At 64.9% G+C, this 20,141-nt stretch overlaps 1 protein-coding gene across 1 annotated transcript; it reads left to right on the top strand.

The window, feature by feature from the left end:
- Positions 1 to 201: 201 nt before the first annotated feature.
- SOX7 (SRY-box transcription factor 7) lies at positions 202 to 6,147 on the top strand. The gene is made up of 2 exons (XM_037524750.2): positions 202 to 511; positions 3,569 to 6,147. Exons 1-2 carry the CDS (start codon positions 274 to 276, stop codon positions 4,483 to 4,485), a joined length of 1,155 nt encoding a protein of 384 aa, XP_037380647.1. The 5' UTR covers positions 202 to 273; the 3' UTR covers positions 4,486 to 6,147.
- Positions 6,148 to 20,141: the final 13,994 nt, after the last annotated feature.

The raw sequence follows: 20,141 nt of genomic DNA, 5'->3' as shown, positions 1-20,141 counted from the left end.
CGGGCGGCGCAGGGGCGGGCCGGGGCGCGCGCCTCCCTCCCCGCCCCTCCCTCCCCCTCCCCCCCTCCCCGCCCGGCGGGTCGGAGCGGGGCCGCGGCCGGGGCGCGGAGGGGCGGGGAGGGGCCGCGCCGCCGTCGGGAGTCCTGGGCGGACGCGCCGCCCGGAGCTGATAAATAAGGGGCCGGCGGCGGCGGGCGGCCAAGTCGGACGCCGGGACCCGCGCGAGGCCAGGTCAGGCCGGCGCGGGCGGCGAGGCGAGCGACCCGGGCGGCCATGGCCTCGCTGCTGGGCGCGTACCCCTGGCCCGAGGCGCTCGAGTGCGCGGGGCTGGAGGCCGAGCTGTCGGACGGGCTGTCCCCGCCGGCCGCCCCCCGCCCGCCGGCCGACAAGGGCGCGGAGAGCCGCATCCGGCGGCCCATGAACGCCTTCATGGTGTGGGCCAAGGACGAGAGGAAGCGCCTGGCGGTGCAGAACCCGGACCTGCACAACGCCGAGCTCAGCAAGATGCTGGGTGAGTGGCCGGCGGCGGGCGGCGCGGGCGGGGGGCGCGGCGCGGGGCCCGGGGCGGCCGTCCTGCCCGCGCGCGTCGGCGTCGGGGCGGCGCGGAGGCGCGCGCGGCCCGGGGTGCAGAGCGGGGCCCCCCCGCCCCTCCGCGAGCCCCGCGGCCGGCGGGCGCGGCCGGGAGGCCCCGGCGGGGCCAGGGCGAGCCGGGTCGGGCGCGCGAGGCCCCGGGGACCACGGCCGGGCGCCGGACCGAGCGGCCGCAGCCTGGTGGACGCGCCCGCCGAGGTCGGGGAGAAACCCCAGCGGGGAGACCCGCGCGCCCCGGAGCGCTCCCCGGCGGGCCTCGGGGCGCCGTGGCTGGGCCTGACGAATTTTCGCCGAGACCGCGCGGGGAGGCCTCCTGGCGGCCGCTCAGCTGTGGAGCCGACAGCGGCCCGGTCCACGCCGCAGACCCCACTCCGCGCCGGCCTCGCGGCCTCTGGGGCGTGGAGGGGCGGCGCAGGGGCCTGGGAAGGTCTGTCCGGGCCGGGCTCCCTCCCTGCTCCCTGCGCTGTCCCCGCAGCAGGGGCTCGCGGAGGGTGCGGGCCGGCCAGCCCCCGCGCCCCAGAAGGCTGTGAGGGCGCCCCTGAGAGTTTGGGCCGCGGTTCTTCTCTCTCCCGTCCGGCGCTTTGCAGCTCTGCCCGGCCCGACCCTTCGCCCGGCACTGGAGTTGCTCATTTTAGCCCCAAACCCTTTGAGGCCACTTTGCACGCGCAGCAGGCCCCGCGGTGAGAAGGGAGGGAGTGCGGCAGCGCCTGGCCTTGCCCTCCAGCCCCTTGGAACCTTTTTCCTCTTTCCGCTGGGCCGCGCTCTGGGCTTCTTCCAGGTCGGAACCAGTCAGGGCCGCTGCCGTTCTGCGGGCTCGCCGGGCTCCCAGGGGTCCCTCCCCGCAGCCACCCTCCTCCGGGGTGGTGCCTCCTGCCAGCCAGGCCGGCTCTAGAGCCCCCTCCTCTGCGAAAAATGCAAACATTCTGTTTTCTGTGTGTTGGGGCCCAGATATATTAACGCACAATAATCAAACACTTTCGTTCACCTAAAATTTCCTATTTTTCCAGATTTGAAAAGAAGTGACGTTTGTTTTGTGAGCCCCTGAAAGTTTTCGTGGTGGGTCCTGGGCACTGGCACAGCTTTTGTGCCCAGAATGGAGCTGGTTTCTGCAACAGGCCCACGCCAGACAAGGGGGGACAAAGCAGGCCCGGGAGCCTTGCCTTTGCAGTGAGGGTCCCCGGAAAGGGCAGGCAGAGGGAAGGGAGCCCCCCCCCCCAGCTGGGGCCGGCTTGCTGTGGACTCGGGCAGTTACCTGCCTTTGGCAGGAAAGCCTCCGCTTTGTTCCTGCCCAGCCGCGGGACCTGGGCGCCGGGCACGGGAACCCACAGCGTTGCTTCCTAAACTCTGGGCTTTCTACCCGGTGGACAGGGGAGCTGCGAGGAAGTGCTGGACACCGGACCCCACTTTCTCGACTATGTAACTTTCCAATCTTAAGCATTAAAAACTTCACCCGGTAGCAGCGGTTGTTTTAGGTTATGAAGGAGAAAGTGCATAAAGGCCGCTGTGAGTCCAGTGGCTCCGAAAAACGAACCCCAACCCCCAGGCTCACGGGGGCCCCAGAGACCCGTTTGACTTCCAGTTCACCGGCAGGGTGTGGGGTGTGTCTGGATCTTGGGCCAGCCAGAGACCACTCTGAGGCCTCGGCCACAGCCTGGGCCGCTCACCCTAACCCCAAAGCCGGAATTCTTAGCGCCGCTTGCCAAGCCCCCAGCAAGTGACAGCGACACAGGCTGGGAACAGTTGGGGTGGCTAGAAACCTTCCACCAGGACATGACCTGCAACAATCTCCTTCTTCCTGCTCCCCTTGCCGCAGCCAGCTTGGGCACTGAGGGACACCCCCACTCTTAGCTCTGTGTGGGGCCCTGTGCAGGGGGCTCCAGGGGAAGCTAGCCCCCCCAAGGGCTTAGTGAGGGGTACTTACGCCCTGGGCTAAAATCTCTCTCAGACTTCAGGACACCTGAGTCCTGGGGGACATGTAGGATCTCCAGCCACCCTCAGAGGTAACAATCCAGGGTCTAGAAGAGCCCAGAAGCACCTTCAGAAACCGGCAGCCAGCTGAGGGAGGGCAGGCCCTTTGAGCCATGAAAGAGAAACACTAAATGATTGCTAAGTCAGTGTCCAGGCCGCTAAGGGACAGAAAATACAATGAGACCAGCAGTTGAGCCCCGGTGGGGTGTGCGGGTGCCTCTCTGAGAACTTGTTGAGGTGGGTGGGTGGCATCACAGCACCTTTGTTGTGTGGTGAGAAAAACAGTCCTGGGAAGTTGAGGGGTTTGCTTTTGTATAGAACCTGTGACTGCGCCTGTGTCCAGGGCCACAGAAATACATTGTGTGTGTGTGTGTGTGTGTGTGTGTGTGTGTGTGTGTGTGTCCCCGCGGGGCTTGCATTGAGCAGCTCCCTGGCAGATGCCACCTTCTGGTCTTCATACATCAGGGTCCAAGCTGACCGTCCGGTGACAAGGGTAATGGTGGGTCACCCTCAGCGAGCCCTAGCATCTGCATGTGGGTGTGAAACCATTGCCGGGGCCTGAGCGCCCTCCCCAGAGGGCCTGGGAGCTTGAGGCTGCACCTAAATGCTGTGGGGTCACTTCCTGACACCTACAGAGGCACGCAGGAGTGGACGAGCCCCTCCAAGGAAAAGGGATCCCCAGTGACTCCTGTGGTCCTTAAAGACTTGTCCCGTCCTGGCACCGGGTCAGCCGGGCCTTTCGCTGTGAAGCCCCGTTGTTCGAGGCTTGTGGGCTCAGGTGGCGGGACTGGGCGGTTTTGCAGGATGGCTTCACTGTGCGCTCAGGGTCTGGGCTTCCGACGGTGCCAGGCGGAGTAGGTGGCCTGGGAGTAGGGGGCGCCCGCTTGTGAGCCGTGCCCACGTGAGCATGTTTGCACACGCGCGCACAGCTGGCTGGGAGGTCGCGCCGGAGAAGCGCTGCGCCGCCGCTCAGATGCTAACAGTGACCCTTGTCCGCCTTTGCGAGCAGGAAAGTCATGGAAGGCGCTGACGCTGTCCCAGAAGAGGCCCTACGTGGACGAGGCGGAGCGGCTGCGCCTGCAGCACATGCAGGACTACCCCAACTACAAGTACCGCCCGCGCAGGAAGAAGCAGGCCAAGCGCCTCTGCAAGCGCGTGGATCCCGGCTTCCTCCTGAGCTCCCTCTCCCGAGAACAGAACGCCCTGCCCGACAAGCGCGGCTGCGGCCGGGGGGCGCTGGGGGACAAGGAGGACGGGGGTGAGTACTCCCCGGCGGCCACCCTGCCCAGCCTCCGCGGCTGCTTCCACGAGGGCCCGGCTGGCGGCAGCAGCGGCGCGGCGGGCAGCGCGGACACCTACCCCTACGGGCTGCCGACGCCCCCGGAGATGTCGCCCCTGGACGTGCTGGAGCCGGAGCAGACCTTCTTCTCCGCCCCCTGCCAGGAGGACCATGCGCACTCCCGCCGCATCCCCCACTTGCCCGGGCCCCCCTACTCACCCGAGTACGCCCCCAGCTCGCTCCACTGCGGCCACCCCCTGGGCTCCCTGGGGCTCGGCCAGTCCTCGAGCGTCTCGATGATGTCCTCAATACCCGGCTGTCCCCCGTCTCCTGCCTATTACTCCCCTGCCACCTACCACTCTCTCCACTCCAACCTGCACGCCCACCTGGGCCAGCTCTCCCCGCCGCCCGAGCACCCGGGCTTCGACGCCCTGGATCAGCTGAGCCAGGTGGAACTCCTGGGGGACATGGATCGCAATGAGTTCGACCAGTATTTGAACACTCCTGGCCACCCGGACTCTGTGGCAGGGGCCGCGGCCCTCAGTGGGTCTGCCCCGATCTCCCAGGTGACTGCCACGGAGACCAGCCTCATCTCCGTGCTGGCGGACGCCACGGCCACGTACTACAACAGCTACAGCGTGTCATAGAGCACAGGCCGCCTGCCTGCCTGCGCCCGGAGTGCCCGGGGGCGTGGCGACTCTCCGCGGGGCCACCAGCTTTAGGGCCTGGTCCGCAGGTCTGCACCGCAGGGGACCAGCCAGGCGGATCGGATTGTAGGCCCCTCCCCTGCCGACTGGTGTCCCAGCCATTCCTCTGACGCCTCAGGGGCCACCCAGCGGCAAAGAGGCAAGAGAGTTGCTGGAAGTTGCTGCTTCCTGGTCACATTCACCAGCCGCCCTTCTCTGCCCCTTCAAGGAAGCAATTGGCTGGAAAGCTGCAGCCACCACACCTGGCCTGCTCTGCAGTGCTCTCAGGGGCTGCCTGATCTCCGGGTCCTCCAGGTGAGGAGCGCCAAGCCAGACCCCAGTTGCGCCTCCAGAGCCTGGGGATCGCAAGACATGGCCTCCCGTCTGCTAGGGGAGGAGCCAGACTTGATACCCAAGGCAAACTCAGAGGGAAGCAAATGGATCTTGGAGGCTTGTCCTTGCGCCAGGGGGCGAGGGAGCCTGGCACAGCCGGGCACCGGCACCTCCGCTGGATCCCACGTCAGGGTTTCCCAGGGGACCCGTGTCCAGCCGGAGAAAAGACTGGATTTGGGCAATTGACTAGGGTGATTGGCTGCATTCCTGAGAGCACGACGGAATTCAAGCTGATGTCTTTAAATGTTGTTTTAGAAAAGTCCTTGTTTGTCACACATGCCCATTTCAGGAGAATACACAGAACCTGAGTGTGCGCAGTTAGCGTGGGGCTCACGTAAGGAGCACCTTCCTGCACCCCGAGGAAGAAGTGCTGTCCTTTCCTGCAGCCATCAGATAATCCGTTAATGACAGCAGCTTCTGGCAACTTCCTCTCCCTAATCCCCCGCCGAGCCCCCGAGAACCTATAAGGAATTTCAACAAAGCAGCGTCACTTTCCTCCCAGCTGGTGTGTTGATTTCTTGAGCTTCCGCCCCACTCCCTTTCCTGGGGTAACTTCTCTCCTTCCTCGACTCCCTCTGTCCCGAGCCGGCCACTGTTTTGAGGGAGCCCTGACTTTAAAAGCCGCAGCGAGGTTTCCAGGGCTGGGTGGGGATGGGTTCTCCTCGGCACCCGCACCCGCCACGGGCTCCGGAGCCCCTGCCTGGACACTTGGGGAGAAGCGGCCCGCGGCACCTCCCAGCGCCCACTTGCCAGGCCCAGAAACGCACTGTGTGTGATTCAGCAAAGGTTTCTGAGTCCCGCCCCGCTCCACACGGCCGCCAACCTTCTCCCAGCCTCCGTTGAAGGAACGTACCTAGCCACGGACAGTTGTCTGGACGCAGCGGCGTCTGCTTGTATGAAATATGTGTTTTATATATTCTGCTATTATTTTCACCTTATATTTTATATTGTTGAGAGATCCTTTTTTTTTCTTCCAAGGAGTCTTCTTGTAAAATCACTTATAAGATCCGATTAATAATTATGCGATTACTGGATATGACATTTGGCAACAAGTAGTAAATCATTGACAGTTTGGTGCAGAGCAGAGTGCGTGTTAATAACCTTGTGAAACCGTGTCGCAGATACTAAGCTAACTGTTCTGGTTTGGGGTGAGAACAACACATGCTTTGCAACAGTTGTAGATATCCATTTGCCTAAAATATTTAATTTAAATAAATGTGTTTTTTGTACCATGACCATTGGAGCGTTTGAAATAGTTTTGCAAAAGGCGGTCTCCGTGGCCGGCGCGGTCCTCCGGAGGGTCTTGGCTGCGCGGGCCCAGATGCGTTCCTCGGCGACGGTGTCTTTGAACAGGCCATGTCTTGGGGGTGAGAGACCTGGACACAGCGGCCGTGTGTGATTATTAGCCGGGGAGGAGAGGCCGCTTGTCCCACCGGGGACACCAGCACCTTGGTGCTGGGGGCGGGTGGTCACTGGGCTCTCCGGACAGGAAGTACGTTCTACCCGGGGGCTTGCTGACTTCAGGCCGCCACGTTTTTCCTCCCTTTAAAACAGCCTCGACAAACTCCCAGCCTGCCCTCCTGACCGCGCTGCCCTGCAGGGTTTCACAAGCCGTGGGGGAGTCTGAAAGCTCACCCGGACCTTGTGGGGGAGAGGGCGGGGCAGGGGTGGGGCCAGCAGATGTAACATCTCCTGAGACCTGGGATTAGAATGCCAGCCAAGAGGCGCTGGGGCAGCGGGGATTACTCAGTGCCCGTGCGGGTCACCCACGTCTGGCTTCTCTCTGTGGGCAGCAGTTGGGACTTGTTTGAGTCAAGGGCAGCTTGGGGTTCTCCCAGGCCCTCTGGGCCAAGGAGTGGGTCTTGGGAGGGCCCAGATGGGCAGAGGCTCAGCCCTCAATGTGATCATAATCTGCAGTCATTACTTTAATAGCACTTTATAGGTGTAGGGAGTTTTACAGCCAGTTTTATGGACTGTTTCTCATCCACAGCCCCAGGTGGGGCCTGTCACCCAGCCTCCCCGCTGCACACCAGGGACACTGAGGCCCGGGGCGGGGGGCGGTGGCGGGGCGCTTTCAGCACCCCTCGGATTCATTCCTGGCAGTGCCAGACCGCAGCCTTGCTGCTAGAGGCCCCGAGTGGTGAGGGGGCGCTTGGCCATGGCGAGCAAGGGGTGGCATGGACCCCCGAAGTCACTGCTGCCGGGCCTGCCATCAGCTGCTGGCCATGGCCGTGGCAGGGTCATCACTGGTCAAAGCACCGTCTGGCAGTGCCCAGCGAGGCACAGGCCCTGCCAACGGGCACCTCGGCCTGTTTCATTCCAGGATGTGCTGTGGGGGCGGGCGTGTCCCTCCCCTGTGGGCGGGAAGGCTGGAAGGGGGCAGGCCCTGGTCCCTCCCTCGTCCACTGTGTCTGAGCTCTGCCCAGAGCCTGGGATGTGGAGCTGTGGCTGCCGATTGGGGTACCCAGCTGTCCCCCCAGCCCCAGTGACAAGAGCACTTTCACTTTGCCGGATGAGAATGAACACGTATCTGCGCTCATGAGTTCTTTCTGTGAGATCCTCTGATGCCAGGGAGAGCGGAGGAGGGTTCACTGATGCAGGGCCTGGTGGGGCCCTGGGGATGTGCCCACTCCACCGTTCTTCTCTGCAAACTTTGCACACATGTTTTCCTTTCAGACCCCTCCCCGCCATGGTACAAGCTGCAGGACCCACACCCACTGGCCCCTGTGGCCATCTTCTTTCTAGAAGCCTCTCCAGTCCACGTTCTGCTTCTACCTCGCGGTGTTTCTACCGAGTGGAATGCCTGTGGTCCGAGGAGCTCTCCTTTCCATGCTTCCAAGACCAGGCAGACTGTGCTCCCACCCCCCTGAAGACCCCCACACAGGTCCAGCATGTCCCAGGCCTGCCCAGGACGTCTCTAAACCCCCACCCATCCCCTCAGCTCCTGCAGAGCCCTAGAGGGACTTGCTGACCGCAGGCGGGGCTGGGCCTTGCACCATCCGCAGGGCAGACATGGCAGCAGCCCCATAGCGAATGGCAGAGCAGCACCCCAGAGCCTGGCTGCTCCTGTGAGCCTCAGTACTAAGACCTGACACCCTAATTTCCCAGCCTGTCCCCCTTCAAGCTGAGACCGAAGCCTGTGTGTGAGGTTCTCGGGGCTCCAGGTCGGAAGCGATGCGGCCGCCCACCTGCTGGAGCCCGGGCCGGCGGCTGTGGAGCTGCCCATAGAGCCGAGGGTGTGGTGAGCCTCCGTCCCTGCGCCCAGTCCTCCCCACGCTGTGGATTTCATCCCGCCGAGGGGGGCCTGGAGAAGAGAGGAGGGCGAGGGCGGGAGGGGGGCGGGCGAGCAGAGGAGACGTCCGTCTTGTCACGCGCCGTCCTACGCAGCCTGTCAGCACCTTAATTGTCAGAAGAGACGTTGTCTTCGTAGAAAATAAAATAAAAACCCGTCGCCTGCTGCCCACAACTTGGAGACATTCCCGTGATCATTCCCCGCGTGTCCGTCCAGCCTTCCTCGGCGCGGCCCGCACCCGGCGCCCGCCACACGGACGCAGCTCTCCTTACTAGCACATGAACATCTCACCACGCCTTCTTCTGTAGGAGGTGTTTTCCTCCTAGTGAAAAATCAGCGCGAAAACATAACAGAGGCCCCCTCCGTGGCCTGACAAGGCCGTTTGCCGCCAGCGCACTCCCGTACCCGGCCGCTGCGTCCCGGTGCGGCCGGCGAGGTGGCTGCAGGCGCGGGCTCCCCGGCGGCCCGGCCTCCCCACGTCCTGTGACAGCTTCGCCATGTGCCGCAGCGAGGCCCCGCGGCCGCCCGGCCAGACACTCCTCTCCTTCCTTTCTCCCCAGGGAGCGGCGTGGCTGATGGGGGCCTCGCCGTGGGCCCGTCACAGCTTCTGCCTCCCGCTGCCCATTCTCCTTCCCAAAGAGCCTCCGGGGCCAGCTGGGGCCCAGGCTCCCCGAGGCCTGCTTAGCGGGATTCGCTCGGACCCGCTCCTGGACGGCAGGGCCCTGCGGCCGGGCCTCCGCGAAGACCTCGTGTGCGTTGGCTGCTGGTTCCCATGGACAAACTGGGGGTGTCCCCCGAAAGCCAAGGGGAGTGGCACGTCCTTCTTGGGAGGATTATTCCACCAGCCAGCAGCGAGGGCTTGGCTCCCCAGAGAGCCCCCCAGCCCTGCTGTGGCTGTGTTCCTGGGGTGCACATAGCTCTGGCCTTGGGGGGGGGGCTCTGAACACAGAGAGGGGGCAGTGGCTATGGGGAGGGGGCTGTGGACACGGTGGGGGGCTGTGGACACGGCGCCTCTGGAAGGGACTGGGACGGGGCAGGGTCTGAGCATCCCCATAACCAGATTTTGATGGACTCGGTGACCCCCAGGCCTCTGCTGTCCTCCCAGGAGCAGCTGGGGGTGGCAGGCACCGAGGAACGGTGAAGCCCCCTCTGCCAGCGGGGTGCTGTTGACGGCTTTAAGGGGCCTTAGACAATTCAGATATCCTCGGGCCCTGAGATTCCCTTGAGAAGTCTGGAGCTGAGTGTCCAGCCCTCGTCGTGTCGGGGTTGACTGCGAGGAACGGGGGAGAGTAGCCTGCAGCGTGGCCTTCGGCCGGAGCCTGGAGGATTCTGTCGCGTGCTTTCTCCAGACCGGTTTGAAGGAGGCCGGTGGGGTCATTTCGCCTGGCCCTCCTGGGATGGCCTCTTGGCTGCTCGTGGGAGGTGGGCTTCTCCTTGACGTGAGAATCCTCCAGAAAAGGGAACCCTCTCCCTAAGCTCTGTAAATCCACCCCCATCCTGTCCAGGGGCTCATGCCCCTTCCCTCTGTGTGTGTTGGGGGGTGGCCATTGGCACCCCCTCCCTGCCCCCCACACCACCTCCCTCGGCCCAAAGCTGAGCACCTGCACGGGGGTGAGCGGGGGTGGGGATTTCTCCAGGGCGTGGGCAGGTGACGACCACGTGGGAACCTCTGGAATGTTCTGCATGTGGGCGTGGGGCGTGGACATTCTCGAGGTGCGTGCCACCTCGTCCCCTGTGGGTCCACTACCTGCTCCCTGTCCTCTTGCTGTTGCTTGCCTTTGGTCCCACGCAGGGCTGCGGGGTGGCGGGAGGGACCTTAAAACAAGAGAAATGCTCCCTGGGCAAGGCCCCGCTCGCTTGGCGGGGGTTCTAGGGGGAAGGTGAGCAGGGCCTCCGCGGCCCCCGCTCGTTCCTCTGGTGTCTCCTCACACGTTGGCTCCTCTGTCCAATCCCAGCGAGTCCCGGAACTCTCTTTTCCTTTATTCCCTTTCCTGAGAAGGGCAGCGCTGACTCCCACACCTCAGGGGGTGTGCAGCCCCAGGGAGCAGGTAGCAGCCTCCCCCGGCCAGAGACAGGGGCCAGGGCCTCGTTCTGCTGACCGGCAGCCCGAGGACAGGGGCCTGGCACTTGACTCGAAAGAACGCGGGACTTGGAAGTAGGAGATTCTCAGCTCCATGACCTTGAAAAAAATCACTGAAGGTCAGAGCTGGAAGGAATGGCTGTCAGACCCCAGATTTGATGAAAAAGGAAATGGAGCGGTCAGGGGGCGGCCTGAGAGCCAGCAGCCCAGAGCAGAAGCCAGGAGGGAGGAAGTGGGTGGAGGGCTGCCTGGTGGAGGCACTGTGAGGCCCCACGGGCCGCCGAGGAGGACGGCTAGGAGTCGCCCGAGGGGGACCTGCCGCTCCGTCACTGGACTGGGGGGCTCAGCAGTGGGCAGGGGCGAGGGGCACAGGGCTATGGGGTGATGGGAAGAAGGGGTGCTGGGGATGCAGGTGGGAGGGGACAGGAGCCCTGTGGGTAGCCTTCAGGACGCTGGCCTTGCTGCTGCTGCCCAGGGAGTGAGGAGGAGGGGAAACAGGCCCCAGCATCCCCCTAAGGGGAGCCAGACATGTGGCCTGGGTTCCCGGACACTTCAGGGCTCGTGGTGGCGTGCCAGGGTGGGGGCTGGCACAGAGGTGCCAGGGAGCCCCCCAGACATGTCTGGGTACCCCTTTGTCCTGTGTCCACCATCCCAGCCTGCCCTGACCTGTGTGGCTGCCGGTGACCAGGGCTGACGAGGGGCTGGGGGGCCCGGAGCGTGCCCAGGCCACTGGTTACTCCACACTTTGGCTCCCCAGTGGGCAGCGGGAAGACAGAGAGGAGGGCAAAGGCTGGCGGGAGGGGCAGAGGGGGGCGCAGGGCTGCTGAGTGTTTTCCTGCCCGGGAGCGGCTGTGACCAGGAGGAGGATGTGGCCCGAGCTCAGTGTTTCCTGCCTGATAAGCCAGCCCCACCCTGGGGGGCTGACGGGCCTCCCTCCTCGCCCAGAGCCTGCCCAGGGAGGAGCGGCCGAGGAGGAAAATCACTTCTCCAGATAACTTGCCAGGCCCAGCCTTCCTCCCCGGCCCTGTCCCCGCAGCGGCCACAGGAAACGCGCTGGGCCCAGCCCGCCCGCCGCGCCCGCCGCCCAGCGCTCCGGCTCCAGGCCCGGGACCCTGGCGGTCTCGAGTCCTCTGTCCATGTCCCCCGCGAGCGGACGCCCCCCGCTCCGGGTCAGCCTTGCCACGAGGGCTGTGTCTGTCGGGTCTGTGCCCGGACGGGAGGCTGGAAAACTGGTCACTGCTCACGGTCAGGCCCACACCGGCCCCCGCCCCCGGGCACTGGCTCCAGGGCGTGGGGCGCTGGGACCCGTGGTCCTGGGAGACAGGACGCCGGCTATGACCTGCATGAGACCAACCCCCTCCGAGCATGACCCGGTCTGGGCCTCAGAGCCAGGGCCACGCTCCTTTTCAGTGTTCATGATGGGGGGCCAGGAGCAGCAGGCACAGGGGCCACTGTGAGGAGGGCTGGGTACCCCAAGAGGGCGGGGGCCGCTCGTGCCCTCCTCCCCTCTGGCTATAGTGAGGAGCATCCTGCCTCACCTGCCCCCAGGACCCAGGAGCCTGGACTCCACATTGTGGGGGTGGGGCTGTGCAAACAACCCCAAGCAGGGGAGGGATGCTTCTCAGCATGGTGGGAAATAAGGGTGGAGACCCCGAGAGAGGGGGCGCTTCTCACAGTCACAGCCACAGAGCTGAGCGTCCGGACGCCCAGGTGACGCTCAGGCCACAACAGCGCGGCTCTCCCCCAGGCCACCGTCCAGGCCACGTCCTTCCACCCCCAAAGGCCGGGTCACCTCCACCCACCCTCCCCAGCCCCTGCTGGCGAAAGCCCCCTCCAGACCCCACGGCGAGAGGCTCTCTGTAAAGACGCACCAAAGGGCAGGAGAGGCCGGCGCAGGAGCACGCGCCTGCCTGGAAGCAGCGTCTGCGCAGGTGGGGAGGGACCCCGGAGTCAGCGTGCGCCCCGGCCTGCACATTCGGGCGTGGCTCCCTCGACAGAGCTCCCTCGTGCTTGGGGTCCCACGTGTCTGTGCTGCAGTCCCGACCCAGGGGCGCCTCTGCCTTTCCCAGGCAGCGATGACCCTCAGGGGCCCAAGGGACCGAGTGGGATGGCCTGGCTGGAAGCAGAGGCTGGAACGCAGCGGCGGGAGACAAATGTGCACTCCCCATGCCCAGGGGGGCGCCGCCGCTGGGCCTGCTCGCGGGTGGGCATCAAGCAGCCACAGCCGAGCCTCGGGCCCTAACAAACCGCAGGTGACCAAGGAAGGTGGGACCTCCAGGTGGGACCTCCCCGGGCAGCAGGATGCCTGGCCCCCCGATGGCACAGGCTCCCGAGCGTGCCGCTCCCTGTTTGGGGGCGCTCAGAAGGAAGGCATTTCATGATGCTCCTCAGGGCCGGCCCGCCCGCTCCTCGGCCGTGTGACCTCGGCAGGTCACTTTCGCTCCCTGGGCCTCAGTTAACTGGGAGGTCAGACTTGACTGTTTCCAGAAGCCAGAACACCCTGGTTCTGCGGTCTCCTCCTCTCGGCTGCTGGCCTCAGCCCGGAGAGGCAGCCGTGCTGGGGAGTCCCCGCTGTGTTCCCTGAGCAGAGCTGAGGCCCCCACCTCCGGGCCCTGAGCCCCTCCCTCCACGTCGCCCACTCCTGCCTTCCGCCCCGGGCGCCACCCAGCCCTCGGTCCCAGGCATGGCGTGGGGCCCCCACACACCTGGCCTGGCCCCGTTCCCATGTGTCACCGAGCCGGCCCCGCCCCCTTGGCGGTCCGCCCCACCGTGCCCACATCGCCTGATCCGCTCCCTTCGCTCGTCTGAGCCCAGCCCTGCAGGTCACACAGGGGCACCCTCCCTGCCAGGTGGGGCGAGTGGGAAGGCTGAGGGAGGATGGGGTGGGCACGCAGCCCACAGAGACTCCTGGCTCTGTCCCCCCCACCAACTGCTGTCCCCTGCAGGCCCTCCTCACTGTCGCTCACTCACCATCCACTCACGAGCTTGCCCCCCGCCCCGCCCCAGGCCAGCTAGAGGCTCCGGGAGGTCTGAAAATGTCCTCCTTTTGCTCCTGCTCTCACCTGGCGGGCAGTGCCCAAGAGGTGAGGCTCAAACTTTCAGAGGGACGTTCAGGTCCCAACTCACCTGGCAGCCTCTCCTCCCACAGCACACCCTGTGTGCCGGGCTGGCAACTTTCCAAGCAGGATACATTTCCTCACACCACCGTGTCTTCCCATAGGCTGGTCCCTCCAGCTGGAATGCCTTTCCTTGCGCCTTCACTCAGAAGATTCCTGCTCCTATCTCAGGACCCAGCTCAACTCTTCCCGCCCAGAAAGCCCATCCCACCAGCCCTCCGCCTACCCCACCTGCCCTCTCCCAGCACCCCAGGAGTTTGGGGCCCATTTCCTGCACACCCCCAGGCTCTTCTCCCCACACAGGCAGTGTGACACGCAGCTTCTCTCCTCCCCCTGGCCTGGGAAAGCGTTTATCTGCAAAGGCATCTGACTTCCCTCCATGGGTATGTCCAAGAGTGTCTCTTAGATGACAGGGCAGCTGCCCAGCTAGCACACATATGCCCCCCGCCCTCAGAGCTGCCACCAGTGATGTCCTTGCTCTGTGACTCAGTTTCCCTTCTGTAAATGGGGGCTGGCTCATGGCAAGAGCCTCCAACCATGGGAATCGACAGTCGCAATGGAACTCGCTGGGGAGATGGCCATGGAGGGTCCACACCCCACCTTGGCCTCAGTCAGGAGCCAGCACTGCCTGTAATCCTGTCCCCGCCAGGCAGGTGAGGAAGAACGCGGTATGGCGTGTGGGCAGTACATGACACGCACACACGCCCCCTGCACACCCGCACAGGGACGCACACATATGTGTGCACACACATGCATGTACGCACAGGCACACCCCGACTTTCCGAGACCTGTTATCTGGCCGTGGACGTCGCGTTGCCCCTGAGCCCCTCGGGGACCCTGACCCTGACATCAGTCACGGCCTCGGGTTTCTCAGGGGGAGGAGCCGGCTGCGAACGTTATGGTAACACGGACGCTGAGTTCTCTGGAAATAAATGCAGGCCCTTGGTGAGTTCCCTTCGCAGGCCTATTGACAAGCTCGTGCTGTCTGTTAAATACGTCTCGCCGGCGCGCGTGGAAACCTAGGAACACGGGCACGCACAGGGAGAGGAGAGGCAGGCGGCAGCCGGCCTGCGCAGGCCGAGGGGCCGCAGAGGGAGGTGCCGAGGGACAGGTCGCAGGCGGAGGGAGCAGGCGAGCCCGACCCTGCCATGGCGGACGCCCGTGGGGCCCGTCTAGACGCCTTCCTAGCTGCTGCGCGCTCACCCAGAGATTTCGCTTCCTTTCGGGATATTGGGGTCCTTGGTCAGAGAGAGCGTCCAGGCCCGACGAGTGCTCTGCCGCGGGCCCTCCCAGACGGCCTTGGGCGCCTGCCCTGGCCAACCCCTGCATCAGCCCCTGTGCCTGGAAGGGGCACCCGCCCTTGCCAGGGAGCGGGGGCGCTGTCACGCGGCCTGAGCCTGCTGTGCAGTCCGGGTGGGGTCCTGGGCCGTGCAGGGCAGCTGCCCACAGGCCCTTCTGTGCAGGCCCCTCTCCCCGGGAGTGCGGGGGCTGCCTGGGGGCGTGCCTAAGACAAGCACCTGCCCCCCACGGCCGTGCTCCGCTCTTCCCACGCCAGCCCGTCCTCTCCCCTCAGCCCGCCGCCGAGGCTCTGGCACAGGCGGTGAGGGGTGCAGGCCCCAGCCGCCAGCGCCACGCCGGGGGCCCGGGAGGGAGCTGCCCTGTCTCGGGATTCCTCCCTCCGTGAGTCAGCGGCTTGGCCAGGCTGCCCCGACAGTGCTGGGAACCGTGGGTCCTGGCTGCCAGCCCGCCTCTGCCGTGCCCCATCTTGCTCAGGGCGGAAACCTCTCTTCCTGGGAAGGAGGGGCAAAGGCCCTGGGGTACCCTCTGATCGAAACTGCACCGGGGGCTCGGCTCGGGAGGTCCTTTCCCGCGTCGCCTCTGTCCTGCCAGGCCGTGACTGTGCAGGACGTGGCCTTCCTGCCTCTGCGCCTCCTGGGCTGAACCCCGTCCAGCTCGTGGCTCAAGGGAAAATCTGTGCACGGAGGAGAGTGACGCCCTCGGCGCTCGGCGCCCCCTGCGTGGCGTGGACCCGGGCTGTCCTGTCCTCCCGTTGAGCCTCGGCTTGCTCAGCCGGAAGGGTGGGATAAGGAGACCACACAGGGAGGTGGGTTGACTTCCACGCCGTCGCCCAGGCTCCCTGATGGTGCAGGGCCCCTTCCTGCGAGCCCTCCTGGTGCTCCCCGCCGCGGGACAGGCGGGCAGGCCGCGGGGCACTGCGGGATGTGCACGTGCGGCTTGAGGGCGGCCCCTGGCTTCCCTCTGGGAGCCTGGCTCGCCCCCCCCCCCCCCCCCGGCCCCAACCCTCCCACACAAACAGTCCTGCTTCCACCAGCAGCCTCCTTGGGACGGGCCCCAACCCTCACCGCCCACCCAGCTTCGCAGCCACGAGTCTCTGCTGGGGCTGGGCCTGGCCTGGGCAGGCGCCCTGTCCTCCCCACTCAGAAGGCTCCCAGCCCCCAGGCCTGCCCTTCCCTGCCCTCCCGGTGCCCAGGTCCCTCCTGGACTTGGGCCAAACCCCTCCTTTGACCTGCTGCCCCTCGTCTCCAGGGGCCGGTGGACTGAGAGGGAGGTGTGTGAGCCTGTTCCGCAGCTGGAGCTCCCTGGGGGAGTGCTCGCACCGCGGGGGGCGGGGGGAGGGTGGGCAGCTGAATCCCAGAGGTTACTTATTAGCTCAAAAATAACAGGTGTGTCCCCGGCCCTTTCAAGCCCGGGTTTCCTCATCTGAGCACTGAGACTGTGAGCCGCCCACCGCTGGCAGGAGCTCAGCCCGGAGTCAGGCCTCCTCCCTCTCCTGGCACCCCCACACCTGGCGCCCCACACCGGGGCTCCGGGAGCGACACGGCTATGGGGGTGGCCAGTGGGGACTGGCAGGCGTGCGGCCACCCCACGCACACAGGAGGGACTGGCAAAGGGGCCCGAGGGGCCTGGAGCTCCAGCCCCACCCTGCACACTCAGCCCTGCACGGCTCCTGGGCTCAGCTTTTGAGCAGCCTCCAGCAGCCGCTCGCAGCGCGGGGGGGACGCGCTTCCAGGGGTTGCACTTGACGGCCACCAGGACTCTGGCCCTGCGCTGGTGTCTGCTCGCCACTGACCCTGACCGCGACCTGGGGCCAGTCCCTTCCTTCCCTGGGACTCGCTCCGTCAGCTGGACAGTGGGGTGGTGGCAGGGGGTCCCCTCAGCGCTAGTGTTCTGAGACTCTGAGATTAAAACACAGGCTCCTGCAGTTCCGAATGCAGGTCGCTAGCGTTTCCCTCTGACGTGTCCGAGGAGTGAGGCTGAGTGGGGGACGGCACAGTGACTGCTGCGTAATGGCTGACGCATCATTGGTTTATGCATTTGCTTAGGCCACTGGCCATTTGTTTGTCTGATTATCTAGGGTTCTGGGCCAACGTGGCAGATCAGAGGGGCCTACAGCCGCTTCCTCCCTCTCTGCACTGAGAGCCAGCTTCCCTTTCCCCGTCCCGGATTCCGGCCTGGCCTCCCACTGCTTTGACCAACCAGCCTCTGCCTCTTCCTGCTGGAAGCCGCTGCCATATCGTGAGGGAGCCCAAGGGGCCAGGCGGAGAGCCCGGGTGGGGGAGGATCTGTCTTCCTGGGCGTCCTGCCAACGGTCACACCCGCGTGCAACGCCATGGTCAGCTGTCTGGGGAGTGTGTCCCTCAGCCCTGGTCAAGCTGTCCCAGGGGAGGCCATTTGGAGCAGAGATGTGCTGTCCAAGGGGCCCTGTGTGCGGTGTGGTTCGAGCGCCGCTGCCTGAAGCGCTGTGTGGGGACAGCGTGCCGGGCAGAGCAGCGCCGGGTGTGGAGACAGTTCCCGGGAGTGCAGCCCAAGCGCGGGCGCTGCTCGCCAGCAGACCCAGAGCAGTGGTGGCTACAGAATATGGCTTTTTCGGGCGGGACCTTAGGCAGCAGGGAGGAGGAGCAGCGCGAGAGGAGCAAGGCCAGTGAGATGTGTCCCGAGCGGCCCACGCTGCGGCCTTTGGTGCTAGATCCCGCCCCGACCTTGTGTGAAGCCCCGCGGGCGGCATCTCACAATTGTCTGAGGGACGGAAGAGAGAGAGGCGCTGGGCCCCGGGCGCCACCTCCCACTGCTGGGGTGACCCGTGGCATGTGACCCCTAACTCTTCTGGAAAGTGTGTGTTTGACTGCCCGCCTGAGGGTGCCCCATGGTGGACGTGAGAAACGTCCCAGGTAGCAGGAGGACGTGCCTGGTCTGGGCCGAAGGTGAGATGCTGTCAAACGAAGTGGACAAAATCTGCCTGGAATCAGGTGAGGACTCGGGAACGGAGGTGGCCACAGGAAGTGGCCAGGATGACCTGAGAACCTGGCCGTGTCGTGCCCCTCGGCACTTGGGCAGCGGCCACTCCACGAGCTGTCAGACCACCTTATTCTGGGGTGTGAATCTCAACCACCTGCAATCTTTGGTTCAGAGCTTGAAAGCGAGTCCGTTCCAGGACCCGGGGGCACCAGCTGTGGTGTCCTTGAGATGGTGGCTCTGGGGGAGGCTCGAACAGCGCTGCCCAACTTTTGCCAGCAGCTCCATCCTTTCACTAGAAAAGTCCCAGAGGCTTTGTTCATCTGCCTGGCCTACATCATTCACACAAACAACAGAAGTGTAGGGAATCTTCCAGAAGAAAATACATGCGATGAATCTCGACAATTTTGAGCTCCACCGCGTGCTCCGTTGCAGTGTTCTAGATTCTGCTGGAAGCCGGAAACCCACAGAAAAGACAACCTCCCAGATGACGGGGCTGGTCTGGGATTCAGAAAACGATGTCCCCGTTCTCTGGCCCTAGTGACTTGGAGCCTCCCGGTGCCCTGCTCACGAGTCCTCCCCTGACTCCAGGCAGATTTTGTTCACTTCACTGACCGCGTCCCTCTAGGGATGTTGCCAAGTCCCCAGAATCTGGGGGCAGAAAGGGGCCTCTGAGGGACGCCGCGCTTCCTTGCTCATTTCAAAAACGTGGGCACGGCCTCTCTCTTCCCAATCCTTTGAGTGGGTGTAAAGGCACTACCCATGCAGGAAAGCCCCGTGCTCCGGGAGGACATCCTGCAAGGACGCCGTGAGCAGCTCTAAGAGAAGGCCGGCGCTGGCAGCGCGTCTCTGGTGGATTCCCTACGGAGCGAGGAGGACTCGATGACTCTGTTGCTGGGGTGGAGGGAGCATCGGGGATTGGGCAGTTCTGCTTCAGGATGCTTGACCTTGACCATGTGCGAGGTTGCAGAGGAGAGCTTGGTCCCCTGCACCCTGAATCACTTCAAAGGAGGAGGCCATGGGCAGGCCACGGTGTGGGGTCAAGGCCGTGCCCTCGGAGGGGTGGCTGAGACAGGAACGCTGCTCCAGAGGGGAGGGGTTCTGGCTGCTCCTGCATGACTTCACACTCCCGATTACTCAGCTGACCTTGAGCAATCATTGCACCTGTCTGAGCCTCAGTTTCCTCATATGTGATGGGGGAGGCAGGCCCCGCCCTGCCTGTTTCATTGACCTCAGCCAGACCTTAGGTGTGTGCTCTGACTCAAGCCAGGGCGGGGCGGGGCTGCTGGGGGCAGGAGCGTGGGGCAGGGGCTGGCGTCGGAGCTCACGCCGGCAGCCTCTCCCGCCTCTCCTCTGCTTCTCTCGGTGTGTGTTTCTTCTCCCGGGCAGGGTCACAGCTGCGGGCTGCCCCCAACTCCTGGAACCCCACAGACGGCAACCAAGAGGGCAGAACCCTGCCAGCTCTAGGTGGAAAAATCCCGATCAACCACCAGAGCCGGTGTGTGGGTGGGGAAGGTGGGGACTCTGATTGGTCCCCTGGGGTCATGTGCCCACACTTGGCCCTGTGAAGGGACCAGGGCAGTGGGGCGCTGTGATTGGCTCACTTGGGGAACAGCTCGCCCCGGGAGGCCCCAGGTGGCAGCACTCCGAGAACCACCTGTCTGGGGAGCAGTGGAGACTCGTCGGCTCGATGCCCTCTGAACCGGGAGGTGGAGGGACCTGTAAGGGGTCGTCAGTGTTTCTTTATTGAAAAAGCTCTAAATCTGTTTTTCTCCTGCTTCACTGCGCTGTGGGGGACCTAGAGGGGTCGCCACGACGGACATCACAGCCGGCACTGGGCGCCTTTGACCCCCTCTGCCAAGTCCCCCAGGCCCCTCGCCCACCCTGCCTCTGGTGGCCGCCGGCCTGCGCTCTTCCTGGGCCGTCGGTGCGCGGGTGGCTGGACCCCGTCCTCCGCGGACTTCGTCCCTAAGGCCTCGGAGGCCGCCGTGGGGCTGCACGTGCCGGGGTTTCCCCGCGCTCGCGGCTCGGTGTAGTCCATCACCTGGACACCAGCTCCTTTGGCCTTCACGGCACACCTTGCCGTCGTGAATGAGGCTGCCGTGGAGGGGGCGGAGAGCTTCAGGGTAGAGATTGCGGTGCCTTTAGGTAGACGTGGACAGCTGGTCCTACCCTCTGTTGGTTTCTGCGGAGCTGCCTGCGGGTGCCACAGGGGCTGGTCATGCGCCTCAGCTGTGGGCCCTGGGCCAAGCCCCGGCTCCACTCTGCGTGGCTTGGCTGAGGATGATGGGAACTCGGCTTCTTACTCGTTGAGAAAGTCCCGACGCCTTATGGATCAAGGTCCTCCCATCTGAAGCAGAGAGCACGGGAGGAGCTCCCCTGAGTTGCCCCGGCCCTGGCCCCTTGGCGCTAGGTTCAGCCTCTCTTTGCTGAGCCGGGTCTTGGCCATGCCCACGGGTCTGTGGGCATGAAGTTCTGTGCC

The sequence above is a fragment of the Talpa occidentalis genome, unplaced genomic scaffold, assembly GCF_014898055.3.
Source record: "Talpa occidentalis isolate TD23 unplaced genomic scaffold, MPIMG_talOcc4v2.1 talOcc4.4, whole genome shotgun sequence".
Taxonomy (NCBI): Eukaryota; Metazoa; Chordata; class Mammalia; order Eulipotyphla; family Talpidae; genus Talpa; species Talpa occidentalis.
This window is presented reverse-complemented; position numbering and strand designations above follow the sequence as displayed.

Bases quoted from the DNA above. Each gene is read 5' to 3' on its own strand.
- SOX7 (XM_037524750.2), top strand. From the start codon at position 274: ATGGCCTCGCTGCTGGGCGCGTACCCCTGGCCCGAGGCGCTCGAGTGC. The intron at 512-3,568 runs GTGAGTGGCCGG...CTTTGCGAGCAG, and splicing joins CGAGCTCAGCAAGATGCTGG to GAAAGTCATGGAAGGCGCTG.